The following is a 21,823-nucleotide window of genomic DNA, read 5'->3' on the forward strand; positions in this document are numbered from 1 at the left end:
ACTACAAGTTCCAGCATGCAGCGCTTCAGGCCGGAGCCCGCGTTCTTCCAACCGCCCCAGTAGGGTCAATCCTGAGCCTTTGGCCCGGAAGCATTGCCTTTCGATCACGTGGCACGCTCTGCGCCTGCGCACACGCTGCGGGGAGGGGGGGAGTTGCGGAGTCAGGCGCCATCGACCACGCTGCAAGTCTACGGTCCCTCCTGGAGCTTTGCTGTTGGGGGCCCTTGCTGCGTCCCTGTGGGCTTCGCGCGAAAGCGACATGGAGGAATTCGACTCCAAAGACATTTCCACTTCGAAGGACGAGGACTGCGTGCCGTTGGGTGAGCGACTCTACATGAGGCGAACGGCGGCTCGCCCCGCCCAGCGCCTCGCTTGGGGCACGCTTTGCAGATTGTGCGTTGGCCCGGCGGGCGGGTTCTGGAGCGGCTCGGCGTCCTCTTCCGCCTGGCCGCCCCGCGAGGCCCCCTGGGCCTGGCTTGTGTGCTTGGCGACGTTTCGCGCAGCTGCTTCTCGGGGCCTGGCTTCGGCCGTCTCCTCATTCGGAGCGCGAGAACCCTACCTCGGAGTCTGACGGCGGTCTGGCATGGCGTACCCTTAGCGCCCCTGAACAAGGGAAGGGCAGTCTTATCCCCAGACCTTCCGTCCCCAAGGAATTGCTAGGTGGCATTATGTCCCAGATACATGTCTTCACTTTGTCCTCAAAAGGCATCTGGTTAAAAAGTCCACATAGTGATGTCCTTACTTCTTTGTAACCTCTATACTTATAGCTCTACTTTCGGACTTTTTTGTTTTGTTGTTGTATATGCTTCTAAAACAGAACCGGGACAAAATTTCACCCATTCCTACCCCTTCGCCATCCTGCGCTTTCCCCAGGCTCCCCATCTCGTTAGATGTATCTGCCCGCCCAGTTGCTCAGGATAAAAACAAAACAAAAAACCCTTGGCAATTGTCCTTATTCTCACTTTTGCTCCAACCAGTCATTAAATTCTGTTTGAGTCTACAAATAAGATTCATTTCTGATCACTCCCTCACCAGTCTCGCTCTTTACTGAGCTACCATTGTCATTTGTTTATGTGTGTGTGCTTAATCGCTAAATGGGTCTGCGTCAATGGGACCCAATCATTTGTGGCCCCCTAGGCTCATCTGTCCGTAGAATCTCCCAGGCAGAAATAGTGTGGTGGGTTGCTGTTACATCCTCCAAGGGATCTTCTTGACACTGGGATCCAACCCTAGTCTCCAGTGTTCTCCCACATCACAGGCGGATTCTTTACCCACTGAGCCTCGGGGGAAGCCCATAATCACTAAGATTCACTGCACCAACATTGGTCTTTCCATATCGTCCATTGTGATCATTTAAAAACTAGTTTTCATTGTAATCACAGTTACCCTGAGCTTGCTTAAAAATAGATATTTCTGAAAGGCTTATTTTTTTTTTCCCGATGCAAACGCACAAGGGTCGGTTTATTCAAGCTCGAGAAGGGACCCCCACCATCACCAACGCAGCGGATCCGGATAGGAGCCCCGACTCTCAAAATACAGAGGTTTATTTGGTATACTGCGCACGAAAGTACTGCAAGAGTTAGTGACTAGGCTTAAGTGAAAGGCTTATTTTGAAACTGAACTATTTCCATCACTTCTCATCCCTGTCAGTCCTCCCTAGAAGGAACTGTTTGATTCTTGTAAAATTTGGTGTTTCCATCGTCTGTTGACTTAACCTATTCATGTTAGGTCTTTTAGCATCTCCTTGAGTCTTTCCCCTCTCTGCCAACACACTTTTTCACCTTCAGACCCTTCCCACCTCCCCAGCCTGCCAGTGTTCCTACCTCAGTTTGCCTTAGACTATTAAGTATTTCCTTTTTTTTTTTTTGGTAATGACTTTGTAAATATCCCGCGGTATATAGAGTTACTGTTTTTGCTGCACTAGTTTTCTCTGTAGTGAATAATTTTCATTTTGTTGTTGCTTAGTCATCTATATACTTGCTACTGATTTGATTCTGAGCTCTCCAAAATTGTGTGAGTTACCTCCCAACATATTTAGGTTTTTTTTTTTTTAATTTATTTTATTGGAGGCAAATTACCTTACATTAATATATTGGTTGGTTTTGCCATACATTGACATGAATCCGCCCAGGGTGTACATGTGTTCTCTTTCTTGAACCCCCCTCCCACCTCCCTCTTCCCCATATCCTCCCTCCATATTTAGATTTATTAATCCTTTTTTTTGAAGTCCCTCTTTGTTTCTGACCTGCTCCAGTTTGGCTTGTTTATCATTTTTAAACCTAAGATCTATCATCATGACCTCCTCTCTGGATGTTCCATTTATCTTCCATTTCTCTTGGATTCCCTGTTTCTTGGGTCCCATGATGTCTTCCTTCTTGGCATGTTCCACCAAAATGAGAATAAATCATCAAATAACTTCTTGAACAAAATTGCATGATAGAATCTTTTTTTTTTTTTTTGTGGAGACCATCACTGTCTAAAAATAACCAGGTGACCCTCAGGCATGATTAATAGTTTGGTATGGAATTTTGTGTTCTATAATAATTTTTTAATGTGAATTTTGAAGGTTTTTGTCCCATTATTTTCTAAGTTTCCAGTCTTTTTATTAGTCTCTAGTTGATAGCTTTTACTCACTTATATAAAAAGTTTGTTTCTGGAAGGTGATAGAATCTTGTCTTTGTTTCTGATATTTCTCAGTGATATCCATCATTCTGTAACTTTTCAAATTTGGGGAGGGACAGTTAGTTGTCTTCATTTTTTTCAGTAATCATTATTTGTATATTGACTCTTATGTTATACCTTATGGACTGGTACTTTGTTTTTTTCTATTTTTATCCTCTGTTTTCTAACTTTTGATTTTTTTTTTTTGCTTTATGAGAATATTTCAGTATTTTAACATTCCGCTTTTCTTTTGAGTTTTTTTCCTCCTTCCATAAGCTGTGCGTAAATATCTTCTCTGTGCAGCCTGGCATTGGAGTTGGTGACTTGGATGGCTAGGTGGGCTGCTTTTTCCACAATTACTATGAAGTTCTTAGAGGAGGTGTTGGGAGCAGTCACAGCACAGTACGGTTGGTCGCACGTCAGCAACCCTTCAAGCTGTTTGACGTTGTAGACCAGAAACTTCCAGAAGCCACTGGGGAGCATGTGCTTTGTTTTCTTGTTGTCCTCATAACCAGGGTTGGGCATCAAGATGTGGCCCTTGGATATTTTTAATTTTGGTAAACTGTTTTGTTTGAAAACTTCTATATAACATCATATTCTCATTTCATGAGTGCAGTGTCTTAATGCCCTACAGATATTAATAATGCTTTCAGGCCTCTTGCCTTCTGAGGTGACCAGCACTCTGTGGGTTTCTCCAGTGACTGCTCTCCCCATTCCCTGGGGCCCCTTTCTCATTTGGAGATGTTTGACATTCTGTCTATGGAATGTGTCTCTCTCTCAATAAATCCACTTCCTAAATGTCAAATAATAATAATGATGCTCTAAATAGTTCTACTTTTAACTTTTATATAGTAAAATTTACAGTGTTCTGTGAGTTTTTGAGGAATGCTTATTAGATTTATGTAACTATCACTAAAATTAACAGTTCCAAGATCACCCTTACCCTTCCCTACCCCAGAAGATAGATCATACTGTGAGTGTATAGAAACCATTTTTTTTTTCTTTTCCAGTAGGCATACTTTTTATTTCTTTTGGTAGCCTTATTTTACTTGTACAGTTCCAATGTGTGTTGAATAGGAGTGGTGAGCATTCATATCCTTGCCTTGTTCCCAATTTCAAGGAGAAAACTTGAGTGTTTTACCATTCATTGTATGTTTGCTGTAGGTTTTTCATAGGTGCCTTTTGTGTGTTTTAAGGACTTTACATTGCTACTTCATTACTAGCTCAATCACATAACATTACCAGGTCCATGTTTTTATGCTCTCCGTTTTACAGATGAAGAAACTGAGGCACCTAAAGTTACTCACCTAAATAGTAGCTGGGATGGACTTGAATTCCAGAAGACTTTCCAGGTGGTGCAGTGGTAAAGAATCTGATACTGAGTACAAACTCGCTCTGCTTGTCAAAGGATAGGCCAGTGAATCCAAGAGATGAGGTGTTGAGGCAAGGAATACAACTTTAAAAGTTGGCATTCTTAATTTGTCAAAGTAACCATCTTGTTGGGGTCTGGATGCCAGGTTTTATAAAATTGGAGAGAGAGAGAGAGACAGAAGCAATGAGGAGCTAAAGCCAAAGGACAGAATAGGGAGAGGCAGTGAGGAAGAAAAGTTAAAGGGGTCTTCAGTCTTGAAAAACATCTCTGGGAGGGGCCAGCCTTTGGAAGGGGTGTATTCATCTCTTCTTTTTCAGCTATTCACAGGTGAGTGGGGTCAGATTATCTCTATGAGCTGAACAAAAGCTTTTTAGTTTAATAGTCAGGCAGAGGGGCAGGCGGGGTCCTGTGACAGTGTTAGTTGCTCAGTCAGCTCAGTCATGTCCAACTCTCGGGTCCTCTGAGGTAGGCTGTTATGATATGATTGTAATAACAAAAACAACGAAAAGGAAGTCAAACAGTTTCCAAGATTAAGGAGTTAGAATTGGCTTCTTCTCTGCAACAGTTCCCCACTGTTGAGAGTCCATTCCACAGCCTCTTGGAAAGAGAGGGTGCATTCTGCTTGTTAGTGGATCGTGCTCGGAGTGTCCGCCTTTGGTGCCAGTGTTCTGAATGTTGAGATTTATCTTCTTTTTGTTCCTCTTTGGAAAGTGTCTACAGTTGTTGACTTAGAGATACTGAACTTCAGATCCAAAAGACAGTATCTCAAGTTAAGAAATTCAGCACTTTGGTATGTATGGGGAGATGCAAGAGTCAGGGCTCATTAAAATTATTTCCTTGGTAGGTTCATCAACTCTCTGGGAGCCTGTAATCCTGTATTCCCAGTTTTCTCAGGGTTCACCAAAAGGAGTCTTTGCAGTCTGATACCTGCTAAGTTTTAGGTATTCCTCTTCCTCGGGGCTCGTTTACTCACATTGAAGGGCTGCAATTACTGATTTCATTTATCAGGTCTTGCCTTCTTTATCAGGAATTTTACCAATATTTGGGAGACTTTTTCCATGAACAGCTTTTGTCCCACAACACTAGGAGGCTCATCCCAGTTTAGACAAAAATTCTTGATGTGCCCCTCCAGGTGTTAAGTTTTCGACCAGGTACATGAGTAATTAAAATTTCTCTGGATTCTGTCTGACTATATAATCCAGGAGACATTTTTCCTTATTGCTTCTTGTCATAGCTAGAATTATGCTATTACAGTTATTTTCTGTTTATAAATGTAATTTTCTCAAAATGTTTAGCCATAGAAGTTTTATTTGAGGCCTGATTACACATTGGTTATTACAAGAGAAAGCATTCTTATAAATTAGATAGGATATAAGTAATGCAGAATAGTGCAGCAGGGAGACACAAAGCACAATTTGAAAACAAAGAACAAATTTAAACAATGCTTAGTGTAACTAGTTGTAATCCAGTTCCAATAATCAAGCGACCAAAGAAGCCATAACTGATTCAGTGAGCTCTTTGCAGTTTCATTGTACTGACCATGCATGCTTATGTATGGATTAATCTTTGAGACAAGCATATGGTACTGGTAGTATCAACCGGGTAAAGGGAAAAAAGATAAATGTTTCAGTTCTGTGAGAGTTGGAAAATAAAGAAGGCTGAGTGCTAAAGAAGTGGTGCTGGAGAAGACTCGAGAGTCCCTTGGACTGCAAGGAGATCAAACGAGTCAATCCTAAAGGAGATCAACCCTGAATACTCATTTAAAGTACTGATGCTGAAGCTTTGGCCACCTGGGGCAATCAGTTGACTCATTGGAAAAGACCCTGATGCTGGGAAGATTGAGGCAGGAGAAGAGGGCGACAGGGTGAGATGGTTGGATGACATCATCAATTCAATGGACATGAGATGGTGAAAGACAAGGAGGCCTGCTGTGCTGCAATCCATGGGGTCACAAAGCATTGGACAGGACTTGGAAACTGAACAACTAGAGTAATATTGCTTCTATTCCGTTTCAGTGAACAGAGCTAGAAAATACTTACCTCAAAAAGAGAGTTCTAAATTTTAAATTCAGTTTTAACATTTGTTTTCATTTAATTTTGTAGTTTTATACTTGGGTGTCATTTCTCATACGCTGAAGATCTATATTCCTAATATGATTAGCAGAACAACTTCCTTGCTTTTACCTGTAATATAAAGGAAATACTTTCAAAATACCAACACTGATATTACTAATAGAAATAGAACATTTTTTGGTCTCTGGAATGCATTTTGCTAAGGGTATGCAGTCAAAATACTATAAAGTCCGTGGAAACGTTAGTCTCCAATGTCCTTTCTTAGTGTGTTGTGTTATCATTTTGGTTATGTTTGTTTATTTAAACTTTGCTTAATTTAAGGGATTTTCTGAATTCTGCAGAGATAAACACAGAAAACTCTTGCTTCTGTCCCTGCCTAGCCCACTGTGTTCTGTGTTCTGTTGACCCTTACCGATAGTGATTTTCCTTAGTCTTCTGTTTTTCCTTGTAGTTTTGCCTTTTTATACTCTATTTATATTCAGTTCAGTAGAGTCATGTCTGACTCTCTGTGACCCCATGGACTGCAGCACCCCAGGCCTCTCTGTCCGTCACCAACTCTCGGAGTTTACTGAAACTCATGTCCATTGAGTCGGTGATGCCATCCAACCATCTCATCCTCTGTCGTCCCTTTCTCCTCCTGCCCTCAATCTTTCCCAGCATCAGGGTCTTTTCCAGTGAGTCAGCTCTTCACATCAGGTGGCCAAAGTATTGGAGTTTCAGCTTCAACATTAGTCCTTCCAATGAACATTTAGGACTGATCTCCTTTAGGGTGGACTGGTTGGATCTCCTTGCAGTCCAAGGGACTCTCAAGAGTCTTCTCCAACACCACAGTTCAAAAGCATCAGTTCTTCAGCGCTCAGCTTTCTTTATAGTCCAACTCTCACATCCATACATGAACACTGGAAAAACCATAGCCTTGACTAAACGGACCTTTGTTGGCAAAGTAATGTCTTTGCTTTTTAATATGATGTCTAGGTTGGTCATAACTTTTCTTCCAAGGAGTAAGTGTCTTTTAATTTCATGGCTGCAATCAGCATCTGCAGTGATTTGGGAGCCCCCCAAAAATAAAGCCTGACACTGTTTCCACTGTTTCTCCATCTGTTTACCATGAAGAGATGGGACCGGATGCCATGATCTTTGTTTTCTGAATGTTGACGTTTAAGCCAACTTTTTCACTCTCCTTTTTCACTTTCATCAAAAGGCTCTTTAGTTTTTCTTCCCTTTTTGCCATAATGATATCATCTATATATCTGAGGTTATTGATATTTCTCCCACCAATCTTGATTCCAGATTGTGCTTCATCCAGCCCAGCGTTTCTCATGATGTACTCTGCATATAAGTTAAATAAGCAGGGTGACAATATACAGCCTTGATGTACTCCTTTTCCTATTTAGAACCAGTCTTGTTCCATGTCCAATACAGCCGGGTACCCACTGCTGAGGGTTTGTCTTTTACAAGTCTTTTTGCTATCGTCATTTTACTCAGGTTTTAGGAGGAAGCAAAATTAAATTTGCGTATTCAGACTATGTGAAACGCTTTTACTTAAGCATTTGCTGTCTAGGATACCAACTTTGCTTTAGTTTTAGAACCCATGTATTGACTATTCTGTTGACCTCAAATGCTCATTTCAGAGATTTTCCTATGACTGGCTCATTCTCTTCATCTTGTTTTGTTTTCCCTAAACTGCTATCATGTTGGTAGTTTTTAACAGTTTTCTAATAATTTTTTTTTTTTAGTCATCCTTTTTTTGCAGATGCCTCTGAAGAAGCTAATTATATAGGGTGTTTTTTTTCCCTCCCTTATTTTGTTTCCTCTGATTTCCTTTCTGTTTGTTTTCAGTCTTGTCTTTGATATTAGAGGCGTTCCTCAAGTGTTCGGTGGTCCTAGTTCGTTGTGAGTTAAACATTTAAAAACTAAATGGATCTGGAGAAATATTCAAAATACGAATCTTTGTAATGGTCTCAAATCAAATGTCCATCAGCGCAGAAATGGATAATTGTGGTTTAGTCATACTATGAAATAATATTTAGGGATGACAATGAATAAGCTACAGCTCCATGTAAGGAAGGGTGACTTAGAATGTTGAGTGGAAGAAGCTGGAGGCAAGAGTACGTATTGTAGGCTTTTTGCTTAAGACTCAAAAACAGATGAAACTAATCCTTGATGTTAGACTTAAGAATAGTGGTTCCTTGTGGGATGTGGGCAGTGACTAGTGATTGCAGCAGGACCCAGTTGGCTTCTGCAGTGCTGGACATGTTCTGTTTCTTCAACTGGATCTAGTTATACAAGTGTGTTCACTTTGTATAATTGCGTTGATCTCTACATTATACTGTGTGCTTTTTGGTATATTGTGCTGCTGCTGCTGCTGAGTCACTTCAGTCGTGTCCGACTCTGTGTGACCCCATAGACGGAAACCCACCAGGCTCCCCCATCCCTGAAAGTTAAGTGAAGTAATAACAAAATCGGGTGGTCTAGTAGAATTTATGTGTGTACCAGGATCTGTTGGTTGTTACCCACAGAATGTGGTCAGACTGGGCATCCAAACAATACTCTTGCTGGGGACCCTGAATGTCAGTGTCTGAAGATGGGAAATTGATGTGTTTCTTTCTGGTCTTTAAGCCTTTTTCTAAACCTCTTTTATTGATAAGACAAGATATCTTTTGGTTAGTTTGAAAGATGTCCAAGATCAGGTGGAAACATCAGTTTCTTTTTGAGAAGTACAGTAGTGATTTGGAATTTCTGTTCATTCATTCAGCATATACGGCTAAAGACTTGTACACCTGTCCTAATAGTGTGTGGAGGATAGCAGGGATTGCAAACATTAAGTATAAATGGAGTGAGTTAAGGAGAAAAATATGGACTGTCTTGGAGGCCTAGAATAGGGGAACATAGCCTAGTCTTCAGAAACAAGGAGGACAGCCCTCAGAAAATGATATTTTAGTCTAGTGAAGAATAAGGGAAAGTACTAGACTTTTTTGTTTTTCTTAATGAAATGTGTCATCTCAATGTGAGAAACCTTTATTCCTGTCTGTCTGACCACCCTGTTATGTGATTTCAGGTGGAGAATGTCATGAAGATGATACAAATGTATTAGTGAAGGAAGATGAAGTGGATGGCGAAGAGGAGACACAGAAAACCAAAGGGACAAAAAGAAAGGCTGAGAACGTTCTGGCCAGGTGATGCTGCCCTCAAGGCCCTGAAGTCAGAGGCTGTTGTCACAACCATTGAGATTGATGGGGTTGATCTGATGATATATTTCTTGCTGCCAGTGTTTCTAACCTTTTTCTCATTGAGGGGAACATTTTGTGGTATTTTGGAATTACATTCTTATTCTCTGGAAAGCTTTAAAATTTTTTGAGCTTTAATTTTTTTAAAAAATCGGTGTGTAATTAATAAGTGCACCTGACTTAAAATGAAGTTTCAATTACAAATTTTTTTATTTGGCTACACCGCATGTGTGTGTCTTTGTACACATGTACATTTGTAAATCAGATCTGTCTTTTATTCTCTAACTGATGTTTCTGTCTTCCTGGGCATTGAAACAAAAAGTAGATTGTAAAAAAAGATTTTGAATATTACATGATTCCCTTGTAGCCAAAATAGTCTTAAGCAGTTACTCTTTTAAGTCTTGAGCCCAGTGCTTTTGTCCTTGAGTTTTTCAGTATTCCATCTTTCCTATCTTCAGACAGAGTTTTTCAGTATTCCATCTTTCCTATCTTCAGACAGATAGAATATAGAAGTCTTCCCCGTACCTTACCCCCTCAGAACTCTAGGCAAAAGCAGTGTGTATAAATCTAAGGTTCTCTTCAATCTCTGTCCTTCAAATGAAATGACTTTTAAAAGGTCACAAATAACTGACATTTGTTTGCTCTTAGAGCTCTCTTTTTTGAACCAGTTGATTTTGTGAGGTGATTTTGGGTGTTTTCTTGGTAAAAATGGCTGATCCTAACTTAGAACAGTGCATTTGATTCTAAGTGTTTTAGGAAAATGCTTACAGTAGGAATCCAGTTCTTTTTTTTCCTTCCAGAAAATCTCAGCTTATTTCTCCCACTCACTGTATCATGCATGTTAATCACTACTCCCCAGTTTAAGAGTTTCTTAGGTTTGCAACATTATGTTTGGAATTCAGGAAGGGATAACATTATTTTTGCTGTTTGTCTTCTCCTCTTCTTTGTGACTTTTGGTGATTAGGAAGAGAAAACAAGGTCGCCTCTCACTAGACCAAGAGGAGGAGGAGGATCCCATCAGGGAATCTGGAGGCAGTATTAGTGAGAAGGAAGATGCAGCTGCAGAGCAGGAAAAAGGCATTGTGTCAGAGGATGCCAGGAAAAAGGAGGATGAAGTATTGGCCAGCTCCGTCAGTGATGTAGAACCAAAATCAGAACTGCCATCAAGTACACAAATTAAAGTAAGTTTATGGGTGAATGGGATGAATACTTCCTCAGAAATACCAGAAGTGCCCCAGGTAGATTTTCTCAATTTACAAACTGAGGTTTGAGGCTTCAGCAAAAATCGAGCTAGCTGCCTTTTAATAGTAACTCTACTAAGTGAAAAGCAAAGCATTCCTTAAGAGAGAAAATCAATTTTCAGTGAGTACTTAAAGATGAAACACATGTTAAGACTAACCGGAAACAATATATTTGGGTGGATCTTTCAGTTTTTATCCTAATGTGAAATTTATTGCACTTTCATTTTCATAGACAGGAGAGGAGACTGAAGAGACAAGTTCAAGTAATTTGGTCAAAGCAGAAGAGCTAGAGAAACCTAAAAAGGCAGAAGAAATTAAACTCACCAAATCACCTCTTGCTGGTGAAGAAGTCAGGTAACGTGACAGTCACAAGCTTCAAAACTAGTTCTTTTCAAAAGCACATCTCACTTTTAATATATATTTTGTTTACTATTAATTTATGTGTTCATTGGCTCCTCTAGGTCTTCCTTGCTGCACTGGGGCTTTCTCTGGTTGGGGTGACCAGGGGCTTCTCTCTAGTGTGGTGTGCTGCCTTCTCACTGTGGTGGCTTCTCTGAGGCAGGGCTCTGGCTCTGGAGTGCAGTCTTAGTAGTTGTGGCACACGTACTTAGTTGCTCTGAGCATGTGGTATCTTCCTAGACCAGGGTTCAAACCGCTGTCCCCTGCATGGCACGGAGGAGTCTCAACCACTGGACCACCTAAAAAGAAACATCTTTCTCAGTGGTGTTAGATATCTGTTCTCATTCCAACCTCTGTTAATGTTTTCGAAGAGTTACACTTGAACTCAAGGAAAACATTACTTCAGTCTTTGCAACCCTATGGACTGTAGCCCGCTAGGCTCCACCATCATGGGATTCTCCAGGCAAGAATACTGGAGTGGGCTGCCATGTCCTCCTCCAGGGATCTTCCTGACCTAGGGATTGAGCTCGAGTCACTTATGTTTCCCGCATTGGCAGGACCGGTTCTTTACTGCTGGCTCCACCTTGGAAGCCCCAAGGAAAATAGTTGCTTCTTTATCAGGGTACATGAGAATGGTCCTTTCACATATGGTAATAGTTTGGGGCTGGTATGAGGTGGTTGACTGAATGGAAACAAGAAAATGTAAGACTTAAGCAGTAAATACTTGGTTTGACTTAATTTTTGCCATGCATGGTGACTTTGGCTATTTCTCCTTTTATAACTTCCTTTAACTCTGAAGTATAAGCCCCAATAAAACCTTTGAAGTCAGGTCACAAATTAAAGTACTAGGAGAAAAGTTTGATTTTTACACTACTTTCTCATCTCAATGTTATTTTTTCTGTTGATTCATAGGTTTTTTTTTTTTTTACTAGTTTAGAAAAACAGTAAAAACGTAATACTCTTGGTTGTTGTGGATGAGTGCCACATGCCTAGAGTTTCCTCTTCTCATTTGTTTAAAATGATAATATGAAAATAGATCTGTAAGGTAGAGCTAGACGAGAACAGATGAAGTTCCTACAAGCTTGGTGGGATTACAAGAGTTGGACACTACTTAGTGCTAAACAATAACTCCTTTCCCAATTTTGAACCCATCTGTTGTTCTGTGTCCATCCAATTCTAACCATTTCTTGACCCACATGCAGGTTTCTTACACAACAGGGAAAGCTGTCTGGCAGGACATCGGAAGATGAGCCCCGCAGGTCCGAAGGTGTTCAGCATGCTGCTGGCGAAGAGCAGAGGGCCGATACTAATACCTCCAGTAAGAATGAAGCGGCTGGGCCAAAGTGGAAAGGACAGTCAGCTGTCGATGTGTCTGGTGACGAAAGTAAACTCCGATGCTGTAAAGAAGAATATTGCATAGGAACCTGGAATGTTAGATCTATGAATCCAGGTAAATTGGATGTGGTGAAGCAGGAGATGGAAAGAATAAACATCGACATCTTAGGAATCAGTGAACTAAAATGGACGGGAATGGGCGAATTGAATTCAGATGACCATTATATCTATTACTGTGGGCAACAGTCTCTTAGAAGAAATGGAGTAGCCCTAATAGTCAACAAAAGAGTCCGAAATGCAATAATTGGATGCAATCTGAAAAACGACAGGATGATTTCAGTTCGTTTCCAAGGCAAACCATTCAACCTCACAGTAATCCAAGTCTATGCCCCAACTCCTTATGCTGAAGAAGGTGAAGTTTACCGGTTCTATGAAGACCTACAACACCTTCTGGAAATAACACCAAAAATAGATGTCCTTTTCATCATAGGGGATTGGAATGCAAAAGTAGGAAGTCAAGAGATACCTGGAATAACAGGCAGGTTTGGCCTTGGAATGCAAAATGAAGCAGGGCGAAGGCTAATAGAGTTTTGTCACCACAACAGGCTGGTCATAACAAACACCCTTTTCCAACAACCTAGTAGACGTCTCTACACATGGACATCACCAGATGGTCGATACCGAGATCAAATTGATTATATTATTTGTCGCCAAAGATGGAGAAGCTCTGTACAGTCAGCAAAAACAAGACCTGGAGCTGACTGTGGCTCAGATCATAAGCTCCTTATTGCAAAGTTCAGGCTTAAGTTGAAGATAATACCAAAAACGACTCGGCCATTCAGGTATGACCTAAATCAAATACCTTATGATTATACAGTGGAGGTGACAAATAGATTCATGAGATTAGGAGACTAGAGAGGCACAGAAATCAAGCCTGATACAGAGTAGAATCAGATTTTGGGTGGTCTTGAATGTGAGGTTCAGCAGTTTGTATTTTATGCTGTGAGTAATATTGATCCATCACAAGAACTTGGGTAGGGGAGTAACAGTGTTTTTTTGTTTCTTTGTTTGAAGTCATCCTTTGAGGTTAAAGCAGTGGTAGCCAGTGAAGATATTTTTTAAAATTATTTTTATTTTATTTTTGTTTGCCCTGGGTCTTCATTGCTAGTCATTGTCTTTGTTCTTTGCAGAGAGAGGGACTGTTCTTTAGAACTGTTCAAGTGAACTTTAATCGAAATCCCAGTGGTTTTTTCTTGTTACTTAATGCCCTTTTCTTAGATTTTGTTTCTTTTTATTCTCTTGTAAACTTGGTGTCTCCTTTCTTGGTGCAGAGTGACTAATGAAGAGGATGCCACAAATGAAGAAGCAAAATCCGTCTTAAAGCAAAATGAGAAAGAAAAACCTGAGGCTAACGTCCCTTCCACTGTGTCCTCAGTTCCTGGTGGGTCAGGGTGAGTAGTCTAGTCTCAGGCCCAGGCATACCTGGGGTGTTGGAGAGGATGTCTTGAGTTCAGTGGTGCCCTTTCCCTATTCCTGTTAGTACTCTCTTTCTTTTTTTTTCATCACCCAAACTCTTCATTGGAAAAATACTGAAGAATGTCCTCTTCAAAAAATACTTTTTTGAAAGTAATATATACATGGGGTCTAGGAATCAGAAGATCCAAACACTGGACAGGAATCCTGAAGGCATCCTGAGGGTGACAGCAGTGGAGACCTAGGCCAAGAGAACACTGAACCCACAGTGTTAGGGAAGAATCCAGGAGTCTGCAGGAAGACACTCTTTAGCAAAACACCAAAGTACTTGTAATTTTTGAAGAGATTTATATAATGAAGGAAGTAGTTAGATTTGAATTACTATTAAGTGCATAGAGGTGAGTGACTTGCCTGGTGGCTCAGATGGTAAAGAATCTGCCTGCAATGCCGTAGACCCAGGTTCAATCCCTGGGTTTGAGAAGATGCCCTGGAAAAGGGATGGCTACCCACTCCAGTATTCTTGCCTGCAGAATTCCATGAATAAACCATGAAATCACAAAGAATTGGACACACCCGAGCAACTTAACACTTAAGTACATAGGAAATTCAACCAATATAAAAACACCAGAAAATCATTTCCCCATGGGGAAAACAATGCACTGGAAAGATATAATATGTGGTTTACTTATGAATAGATTTCATATTTAGTTGCTAAGTTGTGTCCAACTCTTTGTGACCTCATGGATTGTAGCCTGCTAGGCTTCTCTGTCCATGGAGTTTCCAAGGAAGAATACTGGAGTAGGTTGCTATTTCCTTCTCCAGGAGACTACTTTCCTGAGAGGAGGAATTCTGCTGCTGTTCTGCCTTTCTTGAAATACTTGCCAGTTAGGGAGGGTACAGAATTAAATTAACCATAGGTTTCTTGTTTGATTCTGAGAAAATTCCTGGTTCACAGTGTTGACACAGAGCTGATCGTACAGAAGACTTCACATTTAAAAAGTAAGTTTTGAATGAAAATGTCAGCAGTTCATCATAATTATAATAAAGATTTGGTTTTAGTACCTGCTTCCTTCTGTAAGGAACTCATCGGAACAGAAAAAGGTCAAAACGGACTTAGAAATAATTTTATTAACACACAGTCAAGAACTTAATAGTTTTTCTCTCTTCGTATTTTCCATAGTACATGAGAATTCTTTCTTTGGAGAAAGGAAAACTTAACTTTCTTCTTAACTTACATGTAAGAAGTAAAGCCAACAGTTAAGTAGGAGTCAGGGGTCTCTCCTAGAGAGAGGTGAACATGGACCACTCCCATCACTGCACTGATCACCTCTGACTCCTGAGCAGAGCTCTCTCTCTGTGGTGTTTGGGGTGGAACAAGTCACCTGTAGGGCTTTACTGGTCCTTTAGTCAGTTTGTTGCTTCATCCTTTCATCCCAAAGCAATGAAGTTTTGTGTTTTCACATTTAAAAAAATAAATGGCTTTCCCTGTCAGGTTATGAGTTTTTTTCAGCACAGGCCCTTCTTATCTTTGCACCCCTGACTCCAGGCAACACTGTACACTACTGTTCATTGTACCAAATGGAAACCCTGAGAGAGAGGTTTGAGTGCAGGTCATTCGTGTGAGAAGTGATTCCTGGAAACCTGAGCTGGGAGATGAAAGGGTGAGGGAAGGTAGCCAGTGCCAGGTGTGTTTTCCAGCTGCTGCTGGTGGTGGCTGCTACTCTGTCCTGTTGGGGGACTTGGCAGGGATGAGGAGGTTGGGATACTTATCCTCCAGCTCCCTGTCATGCTCACTCAGCTGCTTCCGTGGCACTCAGGCCATGAGCCGGAGGTGTTTGCAGTGATGCTGTTCTCAGGGTGTCGTGGCGGTGAGTGCAGGGACGTGAGGAAGGGCTGTGTTCACATCTGCTCTGTACTTTTTATCTGCTGCTTCATCCAAACATTTGTCTCCCACCGGAGCAGCTAGGTGGTGGAAGTCATGTAGTAGTTACCCAGGAATCTAAGAAGAACAAGGACTTGAATGCTTGCTACCACGGTGGAAATTGGGTAAACATCAAGGAAGGTGGCTGTGAGAGGAACAGAGAAATGGGAGGAGAGTTCTCCAGACTGACCTTATTAATAATCTAGGACAGTACTTTTTAAGCTGTTGTTGGCAACATTTAAGAGAAATGAAACAAAAAAATGTCAGAACTAGAATTGTTCTCAGTGTTCCAATGAATTAAATCTTTTTTTTTTATTAGACCTTTTTTTACTCAGTTAATCTTTTCCAGTAAAGTTTTCCCACTTAAGTTCTCTTGATATATATAACTTAGAGAAGACTCTTCCCAGTTTGTACCTAATGCTCTCAGTAACACTGAGCCATTAGAAGAACTTGAGTAGGGGTAGCAGATTGTTTCATTGCTTGAAGTCATCCTTCAAGATTAAAGCAGTCTTTCCCAGTGAAAATTCATGTGTTTTTTTTTTTTTTCAATTTATTTTTGACACGCAGGGTCTTTATTGCTGTTTTCTCTAGTTGAGGACTTCAACTAGACTATAATTGTAGTGCGTGAGTTTCTCATTGCGGCGGCTTCTCCTGTGAGTGACTAACACTTTCTCTTGTTGGGGAGCACAGGCTCTAGGCGTGTGGGCTTCAGTAGTTGTGGCTCTTGGGCTCAATAGTTAGGACACGTGGGCTTAGCTACTCTGTGGCCTGTAGAATCTTCCTGAACCAGGGATCCAGCTCATGTTCCCTACATTGACAGGTGCATTCCCATGTACTCTACCACCAGGGAAGTCCCTGCCAGTGAAGATTCTTAGTGTAAGACTTGAAGTACTTATTTTGTGCCACTTGTGTGGGTGACAGAGTACTGAGTGCAGGAGTTAGAGAGTTCTTAAGAAGGAAATTTGGTTCTTGTCTCAAGATGCCTGGAGGGAAGAAGAGAAAAGATAAGAACTTTTATTCCTTGGAAATCTGGAATTTATAGGATTGTCTCATAATTCTGAATAACCTTTTTGATCACTCAGGATAGCACAATGATCATAATCTTGGACCGTCCGACACACAGATTGGCATTTAACTGGAATTCTCAGATGTTTTTATTGACTTGGGAAACCCACACATTACATTTCCCTTCTTTATCTGAAATTTCTGGCACCATTCATATCTTTATTTGATGTTTTAAGAGAACATCAGTGCCACAGTTTTGTTGAGAACCTTTCTTTCCTGTTTGAAATTGGACAAGATTCTAAATTGTGTAACTTTCTTCCCACTTCTAAATCACTACCTGTGTGGCCATTTTTAAGGAATTTTGTTTCAACATTGGTTTTTTTTTTAGAAATAGAACAGGAACCTTTAGAGTATTCCCAATTAATACTGTTGCTTTTCTCCTTGAAATAGTGCCAGTGTGTTTGTCCCAATTACTCCACCTCCCCATTCCCACTTTGACTTAAGCATGAGCACTAATGTGCACGTGAGGTGCAGTGGGAGAGCCCTTCCGTCCTCACATCAGTGACACATGTGGGCTGTGATTCAGTGGTGACTGTCATGTGACAGAAATGAGGGGATTTTATAAAGACCAGACTTCCATCTGCTGTTGTTTCATTTGTTAATAATGGGAAAACGTCTTTGTCTAGAAGTGTTATAGTAAACTTTAATCACAAGATTCAGCAGTCAGAATTTCCAGAAAACCCGGTGTTTATCCTTGTTATTTGGGCCCTTTTTAAAGATTTTATTTCTTTTTTATACCTCTTATAAACTTGGTGTCTCCTTCCTTTGTGCAGTGTGACGAAGGAAGGTGAAACATCTCAAGAAGCGAAATCTGTATTCAAGCAAGATGAGAAAGATAAACCTCAAGCTAATGTCCCTTCAGTGGTGCCATCACTTCCTGCTGGGTCAGGGTGAGTAGTCCATGCTCAGGTCCACGTTGGAGAAGTTGTTTTCAGTACAAGGACATCGTTTACCTATAGCTCTCATGACTCCTTTCCTGAAAGAAGAAATTCTGCTGCTGTTTTGTCTTTGCTGAAATACTTGTCAAAATGGAGGATGCAGAGAAGAGTTAGCCATAGGTTTCTTGTTTGATTCTGATAAAAGTCCTGATTCACAGTGTTGGCTGCAGAGCTCAACATGTAGTAGACTTCATGTTTAAAATGTATTTTTAAATGAAAACATTAGTAATTTGTCATAATCTGTAGTAAAGATTTGGGTTGAGTAATTTCTTTGACCCCTAAGTATCTCATTGGAATAGAAAAAAGTTAAAGTTAACTTCCAAATAATTAACACAGTGTCAAGAACATAGTAGTTTTTCTCCTTTCATATTTTCCGTGGTATATGAGTTATTTTTAGCTGAATAGTAGAATTTTTTTTTCGCAGGAAGTAAACATTTTTTCCTTCATAACCTGTATCTAAGAGCTAAAGCAAGCAGTTAAGTAGGGGGTGTCTCGGCACTAACCTCCAGAGAAGCGAACATGGACCATAGCCCTTATCACCCTCTGACTTCTGGGTAGAGCTGTCTGTGTTTGAGGTAAAACAAGTCACCTGTAATATCTTCACTGACCCTTCAGTTAGTTTGTTGCCTCATCCTCTCCCCTACCCCCTAGAACAGTATAGTTTTGTTTTGAGTTTTTTACATTAAAAAAAAAATCATTGGCTTTCCTGTCAGTTTATCAGTTTTTATAGGACAGACCTTCCTCTTCATTGCAGTTCTGGCTCCAAACACCACTGTGTACACTGTTGTGCTTTGATCCAAACGCAGACCCTGAGACAGAGGTTTGAGTGCAGGTTGTTAGTTTGAGAGGTGATTTCACCTCCCGAGCAGAGAGGTGAAAGGGTGAGGGAAGGTAGCCAGGGCAGGGTGTGTTTTCCAGCTGCTGCTGGTGGTGGCTGCAACTCTGTCCTATTGGGGGACTTGGCAGGGGTGAGGAGGTTGGGATACTGATCCTCCAGCTCCCTTCCGTACTCGCTCAGCTGCTTCCGTGGCACTCAGGCCATGAGCCGGAGGTGTTTGCAGTGATGCTGTTCTCAGGGTGTCGTGGCGGTGAGTGCAGGGACGTGAGGAAGGGCTATGTTCACATCTACTCCATACTTTTTTTTTTTAACATTTATTTCCCTGTGCTGAGTCTTACTTGTGACACATAGGATCTAGTTCCCCGACCAGGGATCTGCACTGGGAGCCCTGAGTTTTAACCACTGGACCACCAGGGAAGTCCCTGCTCCATACTCTTTATCTGCTTCTTCATACAAACATTTCTTTCCCACTGGAGCACCAGGTGGTGGAAGTCATGCAATCGTTACACAGGAACCTAAGAAGGAGTAGGATTTGCGTGCTTACCACCACAGTGGAAGTGAGCCAAACACCGAGGAAGGTGGCTGTGAGAGGAGCAGAGTTCTCCATACTGACTGTTAATGCCCTAGGCCAGGCAGTCATCATTTAAGGGAAATGAAATAGAATGAAACATATTCTAACCATGGGGCTGCCAAGGCATTCCCTATTTCAACTATTAATGTGCTTGTACAGGGGAACAACAGACTATGTTTTGTGAGGACTGAAGACACTGTTGGCTAAGATACCATGTTTTTATGCTTCTAATCATTAGATTGTTTGAAAAGGATTCTCTTCAGTCCAATGGCTTTCAAACTTTATTGATTGCCACTCACAATAAGAGTGCGTGTTATTAGTACTTCGTGTACTCATAAATGTAGGTTTGTATGATGAATTCTATGTCCATTACTATGTAATTACTTAGTATGTGTCATTGAAAAAATGTTATGACCCATTGAATTGATTGCAAAATCTGTTACAACCTGTATGTTAGAAATACTTTTTAGACTACATACAGCATTAGCATTCTTTGGGCTTAATTGTGGTTTCCAAGGCTTGTTTCTGGTATTACTAAACAGTGTCTGTTGGATTTATTGAACGTGTTCCTATGAAAGTTACTTCTGGATTAAGTTTTAGACTGAAAGGCAGAGATTCTTCTGCCTTAGGTTTCTAGCACAGATAGTTTCAATTAGCATAATTTTTACTTCTGGCTTCCTTGGGTGCTTTTAAAATAATCCCTGTTGATGCTTAGACATTGTCCTTGGAGACAGCATGTTTCAGAAAATACTGTTACCACAGTTCTGAACATAAGCGGAGGAAGAAGTGACAGCTTGGCAAGTTCACCTTGTTTAAATCACTCATGAAAATCATCTCACTGTATTCTATATTAATGCTTTTGTTTCTTAGAGCTAATAGCCTTTCAAAAATAAGAAATCTGCTATGTTTTAGGGAAACCCAGTAGGAAACAGATGGCTCCTTCATATTACGCTATCTTGAGAGTTTAATAACTTACAACGTAATGAAAAATCACAGGGCTAGGGAGAGTGTGGTATCCCTAGCTAGTAGTAATGAGGCTCCATCACCACCCCTAGACCTGAGGGGGCACAGCAGGGAGCAGTTTATGGCAGTGGTGATAGAGAGGGCCTTGTGTTAGGAGTTGAACCTCACTTGAGTGATGGACCGTCCAGGGAGAAGCCAGGGGAATAAATATCCAAATATTTTATTCCTCCCTCCACCCCATCTTTTGCTAGAGACTCCATTGGCCACTGAGGCTCTTAAAAATTTAATTTTCAGATAGGCCTTCCAATGTGCCCTTTACATTTTCCTTCAAGAGAATTTATATCCTTACAGGGAATTAAATATCAGAGCTTTTTAAATCCCACTTTTAGCTCTTTTAATTTTTCTTCTAATCCCTAACTTTCTTTTTCATTTAAAGGCCTGAAAAATGTGACCTTGAAAAGAAAAAGGATTGCAACAATTAAGTATCTGACTTTGTCCTTAACCACCTAAGCTGGTTTGTATACAATACAGTTGTTAACCTGTTTTTGTTATCTTTTTCTGTTTTGTTATCTGTTTGTCAACAAAACAAAATTGTTGTTACCTGTTTTGAAAATAATTTCAGCAATTAAATCTGACATTTTTAAAGGAGAGTTTTCATTGTGAGTGTAAGGTTAACTGCCCATGACTTCATGTGCAGTGCTATTTGATTTAAAGCAATATGCACTCTGGCTTCTGATTAAAAATAGCCAGGAGAACCAGTTTTCCAGGGGTAGTCACAGAAAAAAGTACAAAGGATCACAAGAAGTAACTGGACTTTTTTTTTTAACTAATAGAAAAACTTGAGTTGTTTTTTTTTAAAACTTAGTGACGACTCTTGAGAGACCTTGGACTGCAGTGAGATCAAAAAAGTTAGTCCTAAAGGAAATCAGCTCTGAATATTCAATGGTAGGACTGTTGCTTAAGCTCCAGTAGTTTGGCCACCTGATGCAGAGTGCTGACTTATTGAAAAATACTCACACTGGAAAAGATTGAAGGCAAAAGAAGAGGTCGGCAGAGGACGAGATGGTTTGATACTATTACCAACTCATTGAACACGAATTTGACCAAACTCCGGGACATAGTGGAGCACAAAGGAGCCTCGGGAGCTGCAGTCCATGGGGTCACAGTGTCTGACGTGACATAACAACTGAACAACAATTCAACATATATCTTTACCTGTATTTCCTTTATGTTCAACTTACTAGTTTATGGTAAAATTCTTGTCCAAAGATGTGATTTAACTCTGCTTTGTAGGCTGTATGTTAGCATCCAGAAGCTTTTTGTATGATTATACACTGGGATTGCTGAAAGCTGATACAGTTTGTGAAATAAATGTATCGTTTCAACACTGAGTCCACATGAAGAGGAGCTTCATGGTTTTCTGTGACATAAATCATTTTCTACTGTGCCGTTTTTTAGCAAATTAGATCGTGTGGTTTGGTTAGTTTACCCCATGGTCACAGTTAAACAACTGCTGTAATTCCAGGCATTGCAGACAGACATTCAGTGTCTGGCAGGAAACTACCCATTCATTCTCTAATACTTTGTTTTAGTTTAGGTATAACATACACTATAGTACACAGATTTTGAATGTGTATCTTGATGAATTTGAATGTATTTATACACTATATGAAGTGGTAGCAGTTAGATCAAGATACAGAATGTTTGTAGCACCCCAGAGCGATGTAGAGCTCAACTAGAAGCCTCC

General features: G+C 40.7%; 1 protein-coding gene across 1 annotated transcript; it reads left to right on the forward strand.

The window, feature by feature from the left end:
- Window positions 1–120: 120 nt before the first annotated feature.
- LOC129547259 (protein CFDP2) lies at window positions 121–21,467 on the forward strand. Its single transcript, XM_055413114.2, has 8 exons — window positions 121–320; window positions 9,164–9,281; window positions 10,297–10,513; window positions 10,806–10,927; window positions 12,175–13,149; window positions 13,639–13,758; window positions 17,540–17,656; window positions 20,513–21,467. Exons 1-8 carry the CDS (start codon window positions 260–262, stop codon window positions 20,556–20,558), a joined length of 1,776 nt encoding a protein of 591 aa, XP_055269089.1. The 5' UTR covers window positions 121–259; the 3' UTR covers window positions 20,559–21,467.
- Window positions 21,468–21,823: the final 356 nt, after the last annotated feature.

Source organism: Moschus berezovskii, chromosome 22 (assembly GCF_049115385.1).
Source record: "Moschus berezovskii isolate FMDL1 chromosome 22, NW_MosBer_1.0, whole genome shotgun sequence".
In the NCBI taxonomy this organism is placed as follows: domain Eukaryota; kingdom Metazoa; phylum Chordata; class Mammalia; order Artiodactyla; family Moschidae; genus Moschus; species Moschus berezovskii.

Coding starts and splice junctions, on each gene's coding strand:
- LOC129547259 (XM_055413114.2), top strand. CDS start 260: ATGGAGGAATTCGACTCCAAAGACATTTCCACTTCGAAGGACGAGGAC. Junction 10,514..10,805: donor CATCAAGTACACAAATTAAA/GTAAGTTTATGG, acceptor TCATTTTCATAG/ACAGGAGAGGAGACTGAAGA. Junction 13,150..13,638: donor AAAACGACTCGGCCATTCAG/GTATGACCTAAA, acceptor TTCTTGGTGCAG/AGTGACTAATGAAGAGGATG.